The sequence below is a fragment of the Miscanthus floridulus genome, chromosome 16 (genome assembly GCF_019320115.1).
Source record: "Miscanthus floridulus cultivar M001 chromosome 16, ASM1932011v1, whole genome shotgun sequence".
NCBI classification, from domain to species: Eukaryota; Viridiplantae; Streptophyta; class Magnoliopsida; order Poales; family Poaceae; genus Miscanthus; species Miscanthus floridulus.
Window position 1 is genome coordinate 103,190,823 of NC_089595.1, and position 12,941 is coordinate 103,203,763.

At 44.3% G+C, this 12,941-nt stretch overlaps 2 protein-coding genes and 2 pseudogenes across 2 annotated transcripts; 1 reads left to right on the forward strand and 3 right to left on the reverse strand.

The window, feature by feature from the left end:
- Positions 1–1,582: 1,582 nt before the first annotated feature.
- LOC136513586 (ribosome production factor 2 homolog) lies at positions 1,583–4,742 on the reverse strand. Its single transcript, XM_066507559.1, has 6 exons — positions 4,476–4,742; positions 3,101–3,304; positions 2,598–2,843; positions 2,280–2,516; positions 2,075–2,140; positions 1,583–1,988 (listed from the first exon to the last, which is right to left on the reverse strand). Exons 1-6 carry the CDS (start codon positions 4,545–4,547, stop codon positions 1,881–1,883), a joined length of 933 nt encoding a protein of 310 aa, XP_066363656.1. The 5' UTR covers positions 4,548–4,742; the 3' UTR covers positions 1,583–1,880.
- A 302-nt stretch (positions 4,743–5,044) lies between these two features.
- Positions 5,045–5,884, forward strand: LOC136514091 (uncharacterized). The gene has a single exon (XM_066508073.1). The coding sequence runs from the start codon at positions 5,172–5,174 to the stop codon at positions 5,673–5,675; it is 504 nt and encodes a 167-aa protein (XP_066364170.1). The 5' UTR covers positions 5,045–5,171; the 3' UTR covers positions 5,676–5,884.
- A 2,295-nt stretch (positions 5,885–8,179) lies between these two features.
- On the reverse strand, positions 8,180–9,270 carry LOC136511166 (pentatricopeptide repeat-containing protein At4g16835, mitochondrial-like; annotated as a pseudogene).
- Positions 9,271–10,222: 952 nt separating this feature from the next.
- Positions 10,223–12,902, reverse strand: LOC136511167 (pentatricopeptide repeat-containing protein At2g35030, mitochondrial-like; annotated as a pseudogene).
- Positions 12,903–12,941: the final 39 nt, after the last annotated feature.

Here is a 12,941-nt window from a genome sequence, read left to right on the forward strand (position 1 = left end):
GGTGCGGAAATTTGGCTTATGCTGCTGCTTAGACGGTCTTCAACAACCGTGATCCAAAATACAAGATCCATTCGTTTTTTGGGTAGAGCTACAGGCAAAGGGTTCAATATCTATTTTTTGTCTTCTTCAACAACAAGACCCAAACGACAACCTTTTCTGCAAATAAGTCTCCAGGAGCGAGGATACTCAGATTTGGGTTATGCCTCTCCTAGCACCTAAAATGAGTCTTCCATATAGATACTCTGTTGGATGCTATAGGTATTGTGTTGGAGACCTATTTTGGGTTTGGGTTCTGCAATGGATCTTCTGTTGGAGACAGCCTTATGCTGATTTGTTGTGAGAGGAAAACACCGTTCGTTCACTGAAAAGTATTGCTGAAGTAGTGCTGCAGAACAGGGCATCAGTCGTCGGGTATCCTTGTACAACGCATGGTTAGACGCACGATAGAACCCGATGACCACAAATTACATATGGTCTCTAGATTATGGTCGGTGATGCTCAATCTTGTAGTAGGGAAAAGAGCGAAGGGGAGGTGTTAAATGTAAAAAAATATGTCACGCTAGCGTATCACATCAACATGAAATGCCTATGTGGCTGACATGGACATGGAGTGCACCCCTTAATAAGCTTAGGGACCAAGAAATGTATTTTTAAAGTTCATGGACTTTAAGTGTGACACCCTTATAAGTTTAAGGGTTGCTGATGAATTCAACTCTTTTTTAATTAATCTCATCTCTCGCTTATGTGGCAGCTCATGTTGTTGTGCCTTGTTATCATCAAATAGTCTAGGGTTTCATGGTATCCATGCATACATAAGTAAAAATGCCCTTTCTATCCATACCTATAAGGTTACTAAATTCCTTGAACCCGTAACGAATCCAAATGTCTGCCATATTCCATCATCCATCTTAACCGTTATTTCGAATTAGAAGACACTTTGGCTTTTCTAGTTATATTGCTTTTACTATATATCTAAACATAGTGCATATCTAAATATAAAAGCTATGTATCTAAAAAAAAGTCTTATAATTTGAAATAGAAAAGGTAACATTCTAAATCAATTTTATCTCCTAAAAACACCCTTCAACCGAGTGCTCCTGTCCCCGTGTCTAGATGGTCGCATCCAAAAGAAACAAAAATGAAAACTGAAACGGCCACTCTGATAATTAAGTGATGAAATTGACTTTCATCGTTTCATGACGAAGTCTGAGACGAAAGCAGCAATTCCACCAACGTAATACATTGCCGGTTAGAATAGAAGCTTCTCAAGATATGAAAGTACGGTGGGGGAGCGGCCTTTCTTTCACATTTTCGTTTTGGGCTCTCTCACATCGCCCGGCCATACATAACCTCCAAAGCCTTGGGATGATTCTTTGCCAGTGATATTTGACTTGCTCCAAGACCAGGTACACTTATCCAGAAGCAAGAGCAAGACGATAGACATAAGTGGAGGAAATGACTCGTGATCTTTGCACAGCACAGAAACACAGAAGAGCAGATTGCATGGCAAGATGACTCAATTGCAACTGCGAATTTGTTAACAGCTTGAACCACATTGATTGAATCATAGAAATGCCATCCATTTCGTGAGGGCAAAGCACATCCATCATGGACCAGTGACATCAGTACTGGCAAATGTAGTGTAGGATAACATTCTCAAAATTTCCATGCTTATGTGATTATGTCTAACATGAATGAATTGGTACACAATACTGTTGTGGAAGTCATACCAAAGGTTTCCTAAGAAGATGGCACTAAACTATTTACCACAATCTGACAGCAAGCGGCTTCCACTTGGATAAAACAGCAGTTGGGAACAGTTACAAGCAGAGTTCCTTAATCTAACCTGTATCCAAGACAAAGGTAAACATAAGTGTTCTTTACTCAGGGTTGACCTTTTGCTTCTTCGAGTCGTCCTTGTTTTTCTTGGCTTCGCGGCGCTCCCTCTTTAGTCCCTTTATGTCGTTTGACAAGGTCAACTTTCCAACCTGAATTCAGGCAAAACCGTGAATCGGGTTATCATGTCAAAGGCAATCCTGCTACAAGTTTTCCGAAAGCAGGACTCAGTACGAACCTGCTGGTCTGGCATGTAGACCTTGCCCAGCTTGCCCTGCACTGGATCCTTAGTGACATTTTTCATCTGCAAGAAGGTTCACGATAGTTGTGAATATCAGTGCAGTGACTCAGGAAGTCAGGAGGAAGATTTCAGTGAGAACACAGAAAAAGGCAGATGTTAGTTCCATTGGGAAAAAGGCAGATGTTAGTTCCATTGGGTTTACCTTCTTAGCATGTTCAGCAGTCTTCATAGCTTCTTTCTTTAAGCTTTCAACTGGAAGTCTGTGCCTCCTTACAACCAGATCCATTGAAGGTCCAACTTCGACCAGCTCCATCCTAGGAATAGATGTACCTGACCTTTTTAGACGAAGAGCACAGTGCATCATGTAGACAGTAGTAGGAGAGATTGCAGTGCACACATAGATCCGATCCACACCAGCAAGGCTTAGATTCTCTACGACCTGCATTCAACAGCAACAGTTTATTAGGAAGCTCAAGAGATTTATCCATGCATGCCACCCTGTAGTTACAAAATTGCGCACCTCTCCTCTGAAAAGATCAAGCAGCACTTCTTTCAAATGTTTCAGCTCTTCAGCACTCTCAAAGTGTTCCCCTATGAAAGCAAAGAAAGGCTTCGATCCAAGTTTTGGTGCTAGCTTCTTATCATAAACATAAGACTCCATCGACTTGTAGTTCTCAACTCCTACTTCAACAAGGTCATATATGTGGTGGTCATACGTTCTTCCCAAAATCAGATTGTTGGGCCTCTTCTTTGAATGAGAACCATACTGCATCATGAGTTAAACAAACAGTTGAAAACAATGGAGTGAGATAATCTCTTTAAGACAAGGGTACAATGACATAAGGATAAAGCATTGAAATAGAAAATATTATACTCATTTACAGATACATTTAGCAGGCATGGTTGACAGAAATTAATTATGTAGCCACTAGATTATTCTACTTCTACTCCACACTATGAATTATTACAACATCAGCAAATACAAATGGCAAACGATGAACTAGTCAAAATGATGTCACTCACCACTATAAGGCTACAGTCTGTCTTGAGGGAGAAAAATTCCAGAGAAGATTCTCCACCACTTTCAAAAGGCCTAATGTTGTCATTCTTCTTGGTATATTTCACAGCATTATCACGCTTTAGGTGGTAAATATCTGACAGCACAGAGTTCAACACAGCACTAGTCTTGGTACCATGGAGGATCAGTGTCTTCTTGCTGGTCTCAACCTGGCAAAATTATCAGAGCAGAAGGCAGATGTGAGATTGAAACACAAAGCATCAAACATGCTATTTCTATTACCACTTCAAATTATGCAGAACCTCCTTACACGGATACTAGATAGCTAAGACCAAGAATACCACATGATTTTCGGCATAAAGCATAGTGCATTGCACAATGTGCCAAAAGGTCACGTCTTTAACCAGCTAGCCAACCCACTGCGAGATTTGATAAAGATTATATAGAGCTTCATCACTAGAAAGGATATGAACATCACACAAGACCTGCTAAAGATTATCCCGAGATTGCCTTGGCAATACTGTTTGTTCTAAGATGGTTCCTGCACACTGACCCTGCAGGGCGGCAGCACAGCCACAGTGTTCCATGGTAGTGGCTGATCAGGACATGGTATGATGACGAGGTGCCCTACTAGTATCCAGTAGCAAGAATCATTTCTTTAAGGGCAAATAGCAATCACACACATATAAGATATGCAAGCAAGTATGATACTTTCGTCCTATACGTGTGTTTGCCAGAAAATAAAACACTAAGGCCTTGTTTGGATGTCATCGGATTCACCTCAATCCATGAATCCGATTACATCCAAACAAGGCCTGAAGGACACAGGAACCCTCCTTGTCAGGGCACCCTGCGGACAGGAGCGCCAATTGGAGCAGACGACTAGGGGAGGGGCAGGCCAAAAGGGCGACAGACTGTGTGGCAGCCCACCGCGAGCAGCAGGGCCATACCACACATTTTGAAGGGCCTCTGCATACATTACATCAGCAGGACCGTACCACAAAGACAAGGCTAGCTAGTTTGTACTTTGTAGATTAGATAGACGAGGTACAAAATCCGGATGAGAAGCTGACATATACAGGACCCTCATCGATGGGTATTCTGATCTGATAATAGTTTAGATGTATGACGAAGCAATCTCTCGAAAGATTTCCTACGTTTACTGTCTCTGCTCCCATATCTCTTTGGAGTGTCGCAACTAATCTGCATAATTCTTGATGAAAAAAATTAAGGGCGCATAATTTGTTGGAGAACCCGCACGGTCGCCATCCTGACGTCCTAGAACTAGATACCTGGTGGGCCTCCCCACTCCTTCTCGCCGCAGGGAGGTTTTGGAAAAGGGTACAGGGGTGGGAAAAGGGAGCAGAGAAGGAAGCTTACGAGCTTGGGCGCGTGCTTGAGTAGCTCCCGCCTGGCGCGTTGGGTCTTGGGCACCCTGATCGCCGCCACCATCTTCTCCTTCCGCTCCGATCGAAGCCGCCGCCGCGGAGAAGAACAAGCTGAAGAGGAGGAGGGGAGGCGGCTACCTGACAATACAGCACCGGACCACTAAACCCTAGAAAACCCCGCGCCGCTTTTGTTCAGTAGGGGGGATTCGCGCAGAGAAGCGCCGTCGAAGGGGAGTGGAGAAACGGCGGCGCCAGCCTCGCCTGGTCAGCAAACCTAACCAGGTCGATGGGCCTACTGGCTTCTCCGGCTCACTAGTTACTGGGCTGCCATCACATGTGTCGTTGTAGGCCCATTAGCCCATGAGGCGAAGTTCCTTTCTCCCCTTTTCGTTCTCGGCCCTCAACGTCTCTCTCCCTTCGCTTCCGTCGCACGCGACTGCCAGGCGGACAGGCTCCTCCCCGGCACTAGCCGTTAAGCCGTCGGTGCCCAACGGCCCCATTCCCGCCGCGCTCCGCTCTATTAATGCTCGCCTCCTCGCTCTCCGGTCAGTCCACTCCACTCCACTCCTCGCGCCGCATCCATCCTTCCATTCTCTCTCGATCTCTCTGCTGTCTCCCGACCGAGCGCAGATCCCGACCGAGCAAGAAGCAAGCCGGCGCCAGCGGCCAGCGCAGAGGGTGATCGACGATGGCGGGCAGCACGCGCGCGGCGCACAAGGCGTTCCTGCTGTGCAACTACACGCTGCTGGGGGCGGCGTCGGCGTGCATCTTCCTCACGCTCTCGCTCCGCCTCGCGCCCTCCGCGTGCGGCCTGCTCCTCGTCTTCCTGCACGCGCTCACCGCCGTCTTCGCCGCCGCGGGCTGCTCGGGCTCCTTCACCGAAGGCGGCGCCGGGGCCGGCCGCGCGCACGCCGCGCACACCGCGGGGGCCGTCCTCACCGCCATCTTCCAGGGCGCCGCCGCGCTACTCGCCTTCACACGGACCGCCGACTTCCTCGCCGAGCTGCGGTCCTACGTCCGGGAGGAGGACGGCGAGGTCATTCTCAAGCTCATCGGCGGGCTCGGTACCGCCATCTTCGTGCTCGAGTGGGCTGCGCTGGCGCTCGCATTCGCGCTCCGGCTTGACGACGATGGCAGCGAGGAGATCGACGGCGAGCACTGCAAGAGCTGGGCGTCAGGGTACCATGTCTGATTCTCCTCTGATCAAGCACCGGAGTCTGAAGAGATACGGGCACAGAAATCAGAAAAGAGGGATATTTTTTTTGTCTTTTTTTATTTACACCTGTGGATCTATTCCGCTGTTGTTACTGTGATCATGGACCGAAGTGCAAAGGCAAATGTTTTGCTTTGCACTGTATTCAATTCATCTGTTATAAGTAGCAATAAAAACTATTCATTCAGTGAGCCGTAAAAGAGTGACTCTAATCCTTTTCATCCAAGCGAAGCAGACTCATCACTATTAGAAAAAATGACAGTAAAATTATTGTCCAGTTGAGGGTAATTTTAAAAATAACCTACCAAAAAGATTTTGTCAGTTTAATTAGCAATGATAACATAAAAGCTTAAAAATAAACTTCCGAGAAATAATATTGAAGGATTGGAAACATACTTTTCACCAAGTAAAGCACTGGAAACATACTATTGAAGGATTGGAAACATACTTTTCACCAAGAATATACACACAAGCCTCAGTACAAATGCAATTTGAATCTTTTTCTACAGCTATGTGTAAGTTGAATAAATAAATAAAGATCAGACATCCACCATTACATACAGAAGCTAAAAAGAACAAACAAGAATGCAAAGTGAAAGATAAAAATAATGAAAGCCAGCCTAACTGTTCATACAACGAGCAGATTGTAAAACAGAATATGATTAAGACATGAAGCTTATCAGTCTGGGGCCAACTTAAAGATCATAGTACGACAGTGTTTGTTCTAATGTGACTGAAAAGAATAATACCCATAAATGTCATCCTTGCGTTGTCTGCAATTGTAGTCGTTTGATGCTCCTAAGCACACATGTGGGAGTCATGAACTTTAAAACTCGTTGGTGGTCATTCGTCTTCTGCTGCTGCTCAGCGACACCTTGAGACCTGTTACTGATATAACCCACATATAGACCTGTTACAAAGATGGTTGTTGGCTTCCCAGGACCCTGGAAGCAGGCCATAATTCTCAACTCTGATTCATATCCAAATCAGTGTCAACATCTTCTTCATCCAACGAGCAACAGTAACCTTGTTCGGCAACTGTTTCCCACAGTCTATATGGTGGCAATGTTCGGCTTCTGCTGTCAATACTGATCAAGTTTCCTTTTCCATTGGTGGAAGAAGGAAATTGCAGAAGCCATCACCAGTATCATCTTCTGTTCCTTATCCTGCCATTAAGCAGCCTTGCTGACACAGTCACTTAGAAAATGATCACGTACGTCAGACATTAGTCCTTTCTTTGCATGTTCTGGCAATTTTATGGTAACCTTGAGGAGCTTTTCTTCCTCTGCTTTCTGAATAAGAAGCCATTGTGCATATGCACGCTTGCAGAGTGGTTTCTCTCTCAACCACTGAAGATGCGTTTGGATCCATCCAAAATTCCATAAGCTGGTAGAAGCTAGGTTCATTCAGCTTTTGAGATTGTGGAAGCTAGCTTGGTGGATGTTTGGAGACTATCCCATCTTCCACAAGCCATTGTGGAATCTCACAAGATCCAAACAGGCCGTTGACAACTGATAATTGATTATATGGACCTATGATCATACTGCCCATTTGCCCTCAGGTGTGGGACTTTGTTGACACAACTGCTATATTCATGAAGATGCCTTGAATATGCTTTCTTACAATTGGCTCACAACTTATCTCAAAACAGCTGCCTGATAACAAAGAAGAAACAAGGGGACTTGGAATATTGTTGTCAGATAGAATGAATTGACTAGATTAGCAAGTTTTGTGCACTACAAAAAGGGGTAAGATTGTAGGAGTAGGACTATTAAATACCACGTGTCTTGCACATGTGAAATTTGCACATCTTGTGTTGTTTCAAACATTGCACATGTGAAATTTGCAGCAACCTCTTCAAGAAAATCTTTCCTAATATGAAGCTCGCCTGCTTCTTGAAAGAAACATTTATGCATAAGGTGTCAAACTCGAAATCATTTTCTGTACAAAACAATTTTCTAGAGCATGAAAATTAATGTAAACAATGGGTAGGTTGCGCAGGCAATATTGTTCTAAAGAAGAAAAAATAATATGAAGTGTCAGCTTAGATCATGTACAGGTATCTTTGTTAATGTCAGATGGTGACCTGATTGGTCAGCACTGCCAAATTGGGTGCCAACCTCCCATTGCCTCTTAATGAAAAACGTGCTATGCAGGAGAGCTACGCGATGTTTCATAAAGAGAGGAAAGATGTTTCAAAAAAAAAGGAAAGAAAAATACAAAGGAGGAAGCCAAAATGGACCCCTCCCCAAACACATCAACACCAAGCCGGCTAACAAACATGACTACAAAAGCGCCACAAAATAAACAAGGCAACAACCAGAAAACAAATTAAGAGTCAGGGTTTGAGCAACCTACGGAGTCCGTGGAGTGTGCAAGTACCAGCGAAACACCACAAACTCATCGGTGTAACAAAGTCTGAATACTTGGCCGGGCTCCCTCAAACACGCAGGCGTTTCAGTGCTTCTAGACTTCTGAAGTCACTAGGAACAGCTTCCATTCCTAAAAATGATGGAACTGATTCACGTCCCTAATGTCAATTTCTCTCATGAAAGTGTGACAGTCAACACATATTGGGTGTAACAAGGAGACCCATAAGCAAGCAACAACAAGCTTCTCACTATGGTACAGAAGCAAGCTCTCCTTCTGTTCTTCATCTATGGCATGGAGAACAAATTCAGTGTCAAGCACATTGCTTTAGCCATTAACAAAGTGTACAGCTGCTGGTGGGTAGCCTATATATCTTAAATTTACTCATGTTCCTCATCTTCAGTGAATGAGTGGATTCAGTTCTTTATCTGCATCCAACTACAACAAGTCTACTTGTTGACACCTTGTTCTTTCATAAGTTTTCATACCTTCGCAACTTCATCCCAAATCCCTTGGGAGATGAGAGGAGTATATATTTGATAACGTGACATAGTTAATAGCATTTGATGGCTCAATAGACAAAAGTTTCTCAGCTGCCCTTCTACCAATTTCTACATTCTTGTGAATCTTGCATGCACCATGAAGAGCACTCCAGATCACTGTACCTAGCTGAATAAGCATATTGTAAATAAAATGATCATCTCCTCGCATCACCAGCTCACTCAAGTAGGTCCACCATGCAAGCATAGTGCTCCAACAGAGGAGTTAGTCCATAATAACCGTTCATAGACTTGAAAAACTATTGGTTTAAATCTACCAAACCAGAATGCGCATATGCGGATATTATTGTAGTCCAAGAGACTAAGGATGAAAACGGAACGGAAATATCCCGAACCGAACCGCATCGTTTTCTATATTTAATCCGACCGAATTCGTATTTTTTTGTCCGACTTTACCGTTTTCGCTTTCGCATTTGAGATGTTTCGTATTTCGAATGTAAAAGTAGAAAACGGTTTACACATTTTTCGACCGTTTTCTACTTTTCTACTTTTAATTTGAAATATTCCGAATTCAAAATTCGGTTTAAACCGAATTTGACCAACTGCACAGGTCATACAGCCCAATTACAGGCTGCTCACCACGCAGTTGTGTTCTTTCTACCGGTGGCTAGCTGCCCTCTCTTATAGACGGCGCCTAGCCTCATCTCTCTTATTATGTATTTGGTCGTGCACTTGTTTAATGCTATGCACTTGAACTAGATCATGCACTTGTTAGTTGTGAACTTGTTATGTATTTGGTCGTGCACTTGTTTAATGCTATGCACTGTGGGTCGGTATTTCGTATTGAATTTTCGCATACCGACCGTGTTCGACATAATTCCGCTCGAATTGGTTCGTTTTCGAAATTCTAGATATTCCGTAAGTTCGTGTTCGTTTTCGTGTCCGGCTTATCCGCTTTCGCTTTCGCTTTCGTATTTCAAATGTAAAAGTAGAAAACGGTTGAGGAGTTTTTCGACCGAGTTCGACCGTTTTCATCCTTACAAGAGACAACATCTCAACTCGGCATATTTTTCAAGTGTATCTCTTGCTCCTTCCAAATATATATTATTTTGTATAAATGTTGTAAGAAAGAAATACACGATACTATATCCTTAGTTGTCATCTAATCAAATATCTGCCTCGTGAACCCTATGTGGCTATGTTCCTGCTAGTGACCAGTGCATTACAAACATATCTATTAAACTGACACCTGGCCAAGTGAATGCACTTGCTTTCCTGTCTCAAGAGCTTCGCTATTTTAACAAGCAAAGAAGCTACTAGACAGGCTAGGTAACATCCCGTTCCAATAGAGTGCTTGGAGCAAAACAAAAGCTTGTTCACTCCTCCCATTATGTTACCTTGTGATCATCCCAGCCAAGATTTTGTGTTTCTGAAAGGCATCCTGTTAAAAAGCTCTTCTGCTTCATCTACCATTTCATCCTGCATGTACCCAGTAATCATGGCATCCAAGGATACAACATTAATTTACGCTCAGGTATCTGCTCAAATAAAATTCTTGCATCATTAATCAAGTTGACCAAAGAATTTTTGCATGTACCCTTGCATGTTACCTTTAGGCTCAAGAATTCTTGCATGTACCCTGAGAGAGTGCAGGATTCACGGTTGACCAAAGAATTTTAGTACTCTGTCAAGTATGGCAGTGCCAACAACCACATCCCTCTCAAAGACAGACTTACGCACGAGAACATGGGTACTCTAACTCTCTAGAATGCCAAGGTTACCAAGATGGCGTATAGCTGAAAGCACAGAAACAAGGTTTGATTGCTCTTATGGCATTCCATCACAGAGCACTGTGCCAAAGTCCAAACTTGTCCCAATCGTTGCCATACTTCTCAATTAGAGTATTACCCAGAGAAATCATCACTATCCGACAAACCAAGTTGCGTTCTGGCATTTGTTCAAACTTCAAACAGATTCATCTGCATCCACCATCAGTCGGCTACTGGCAGTACCCAGTAACTGTAAGCATAAGCACTGTGTTCCGCGATGAGGCATCCCTGCTCGGCATTGCATCAAACAGTATGCGCGCAAGGGTAATGCCCTCATTCTGGACATAGCCGGTAAGCATGGGCATTCCACGCTACGGTGTTCCGAGCGCGCATTTCATCGAACACACTCCGAGCGTCGCGCATACGCTCGACGCACGAGTAGCCCGACAGCGGGATGGTGCCCGTGCGCGTGCACCGAGCAGCGAGTCGCGGGGGATGAGCAGTGGCTGGCGCATACACGGCCGTGTCCCCGCGCTACGGCCGCTGAGCTCCCTCAGGGTCAGGACCCATCTGCCAGAGAACGGTAGCCGTTAGGAGACGTGGAAGTGGAATGCAAAGAGTTAGAGCAAGAACACATGTATGGGAGCATAAGTCTTTAATAAGCAAAGCCAAAGAGATGGGGCGAGATGATCGAGAATTAGGTCCAATTAACCAATTCCATGAAACTAGGCTAAAAAAGATCGATTAAGGCTATGGCATTGACCAAGTGAGCACTAGTCATAGTAGAGATGAAAATTAAACTCTAGATAACTTTAGTTGCAGGTTGCAGGGACTTTGACAGGATTTTGCACAACTGAAGCAACATCTTTTTTTGAATGTACTCAAATATTTGATTTGATTTAAAGTAGGCACGATAGAACACTATTCATGAAATATGTATATTGCGATGTAAATGATGCCCAAGACATGAAACTGCAAAAATGACAACACCCAACACAAACAAAAACAAACGACACCTTTAGAGAAAGCCACCGATCCTTTTCACTAACTTATATGCTTCTAATGCTATGCTATCTTTCCAGTAATGTGCTCCAAATTATTATAGACTTATCTAAGTAGAACTTTTAAACTTGATCACGTCATTATTGCAGCGTCACTATTTATGAGTTTCCCCTCTCTCTAATGAAGCTATGATCGCATTCGGCTGATGGTTTCTGCAGCTGATAAGCCGGCTGATGTTGTTTTGTTACGAGAGAAAAACATTGTACCATGGCTGATAAACCGAACCGATAAGTTCAAGCAAACAAGGCGATTTTTTTTTTTTTTTGCCTCGTCCACTACAGCTAAAAGGCAGTGGTTGCAACTACAACATGTCATTCTTCACATAATCTTTGGCTAGGAGAATAAGGGCATGTTTGGTTTGAGCTCAGCCATGAATTTCAGACGTTCAATTTTAGAGGCCTAGGGCTGAGATTGTTGAGTGGCCTAGGAGCTATCTAGATGGACTTCAACCAAACAATCCCTACCACTAATAGCCACAAATTGCAGTTGCAACAGTTTTAGTTGTGCTGAACACCCCATTTGTTTCACCCACTTTGACTTCACTAGTAAAATCAGACTTATGTAAGCCATGTTCGCTTGAATTACTTATCAGTCATGGTATAATATTTTTCTCTCACAACAAAACAGTATCAACCAGTTTATCAGCCGCAAAATCCATCAGCCAAATAGGCTGTAAATTTCTACCAAACAAGCTATAAGATATCAACCACTATCATACATAATACAAGGATGAATTTAGACATATTTATCGGGGTCACAAGGGCGAATTTAGGCATATTTATCGGGATCCCAACTCCCAACCCAAGGGCATATGCAAATCCTTTATTAAAACATTGTTATAAATTAAAAAGATCCATGTCATATAATAAAGTTAACCTTGTAGACGTTAATGGTGTTCACGCTCGGCTAATTTTGCCCATGACCATACCCTCCTTTCGTGGGTTCTGCACTCCTATAGCAGCCATATACTTTATCTTTCAAGTTCACGCGTTTACCTTTGCAGGTTCCTTCATATCATTTCGCGACAAAATGGTCGTCACACGTTGGATGCTTGGATAGTTGGATGTGAAAATCTGATAGTGATAGACAGACACCGCCGCACCGGAGGCAAAGGCGACCAAAAAAAGGTTCTTCCACCATGCACACAGGCAACACACTACACGTCGTCCCGGTGACGTGGCGAACTCCTAGTGGCTGTCTCTGCAGCTCCGACGAGCGGCGATTCGCTGCGGCGGGGATCCGTGACGCTCAGCAGAGCAGACAACAAGGAGTCAACGTCGTGCTTAATAGGCCCAGGTCTCCGGCAACGGGCCCTACCTACAGCTCGGGCCGTGCCGCCGTGGCCCGTGGGAGTCCAGGTCCGCCATGGACTTTGACAAGTCAACGTCGTCGCCCACCGCGTAGCCGGTCCGCCACGGAAGACTCGACCGGCCTTCACCAGCGAGTGACCTCCCCACTCTCTCCCAAGCTGACCCGGGTGTTCCTAATAACCACAGAAACGCCATCCCCACGTCGGCGAGACAGCGCGGGACGGAGTGGCATCC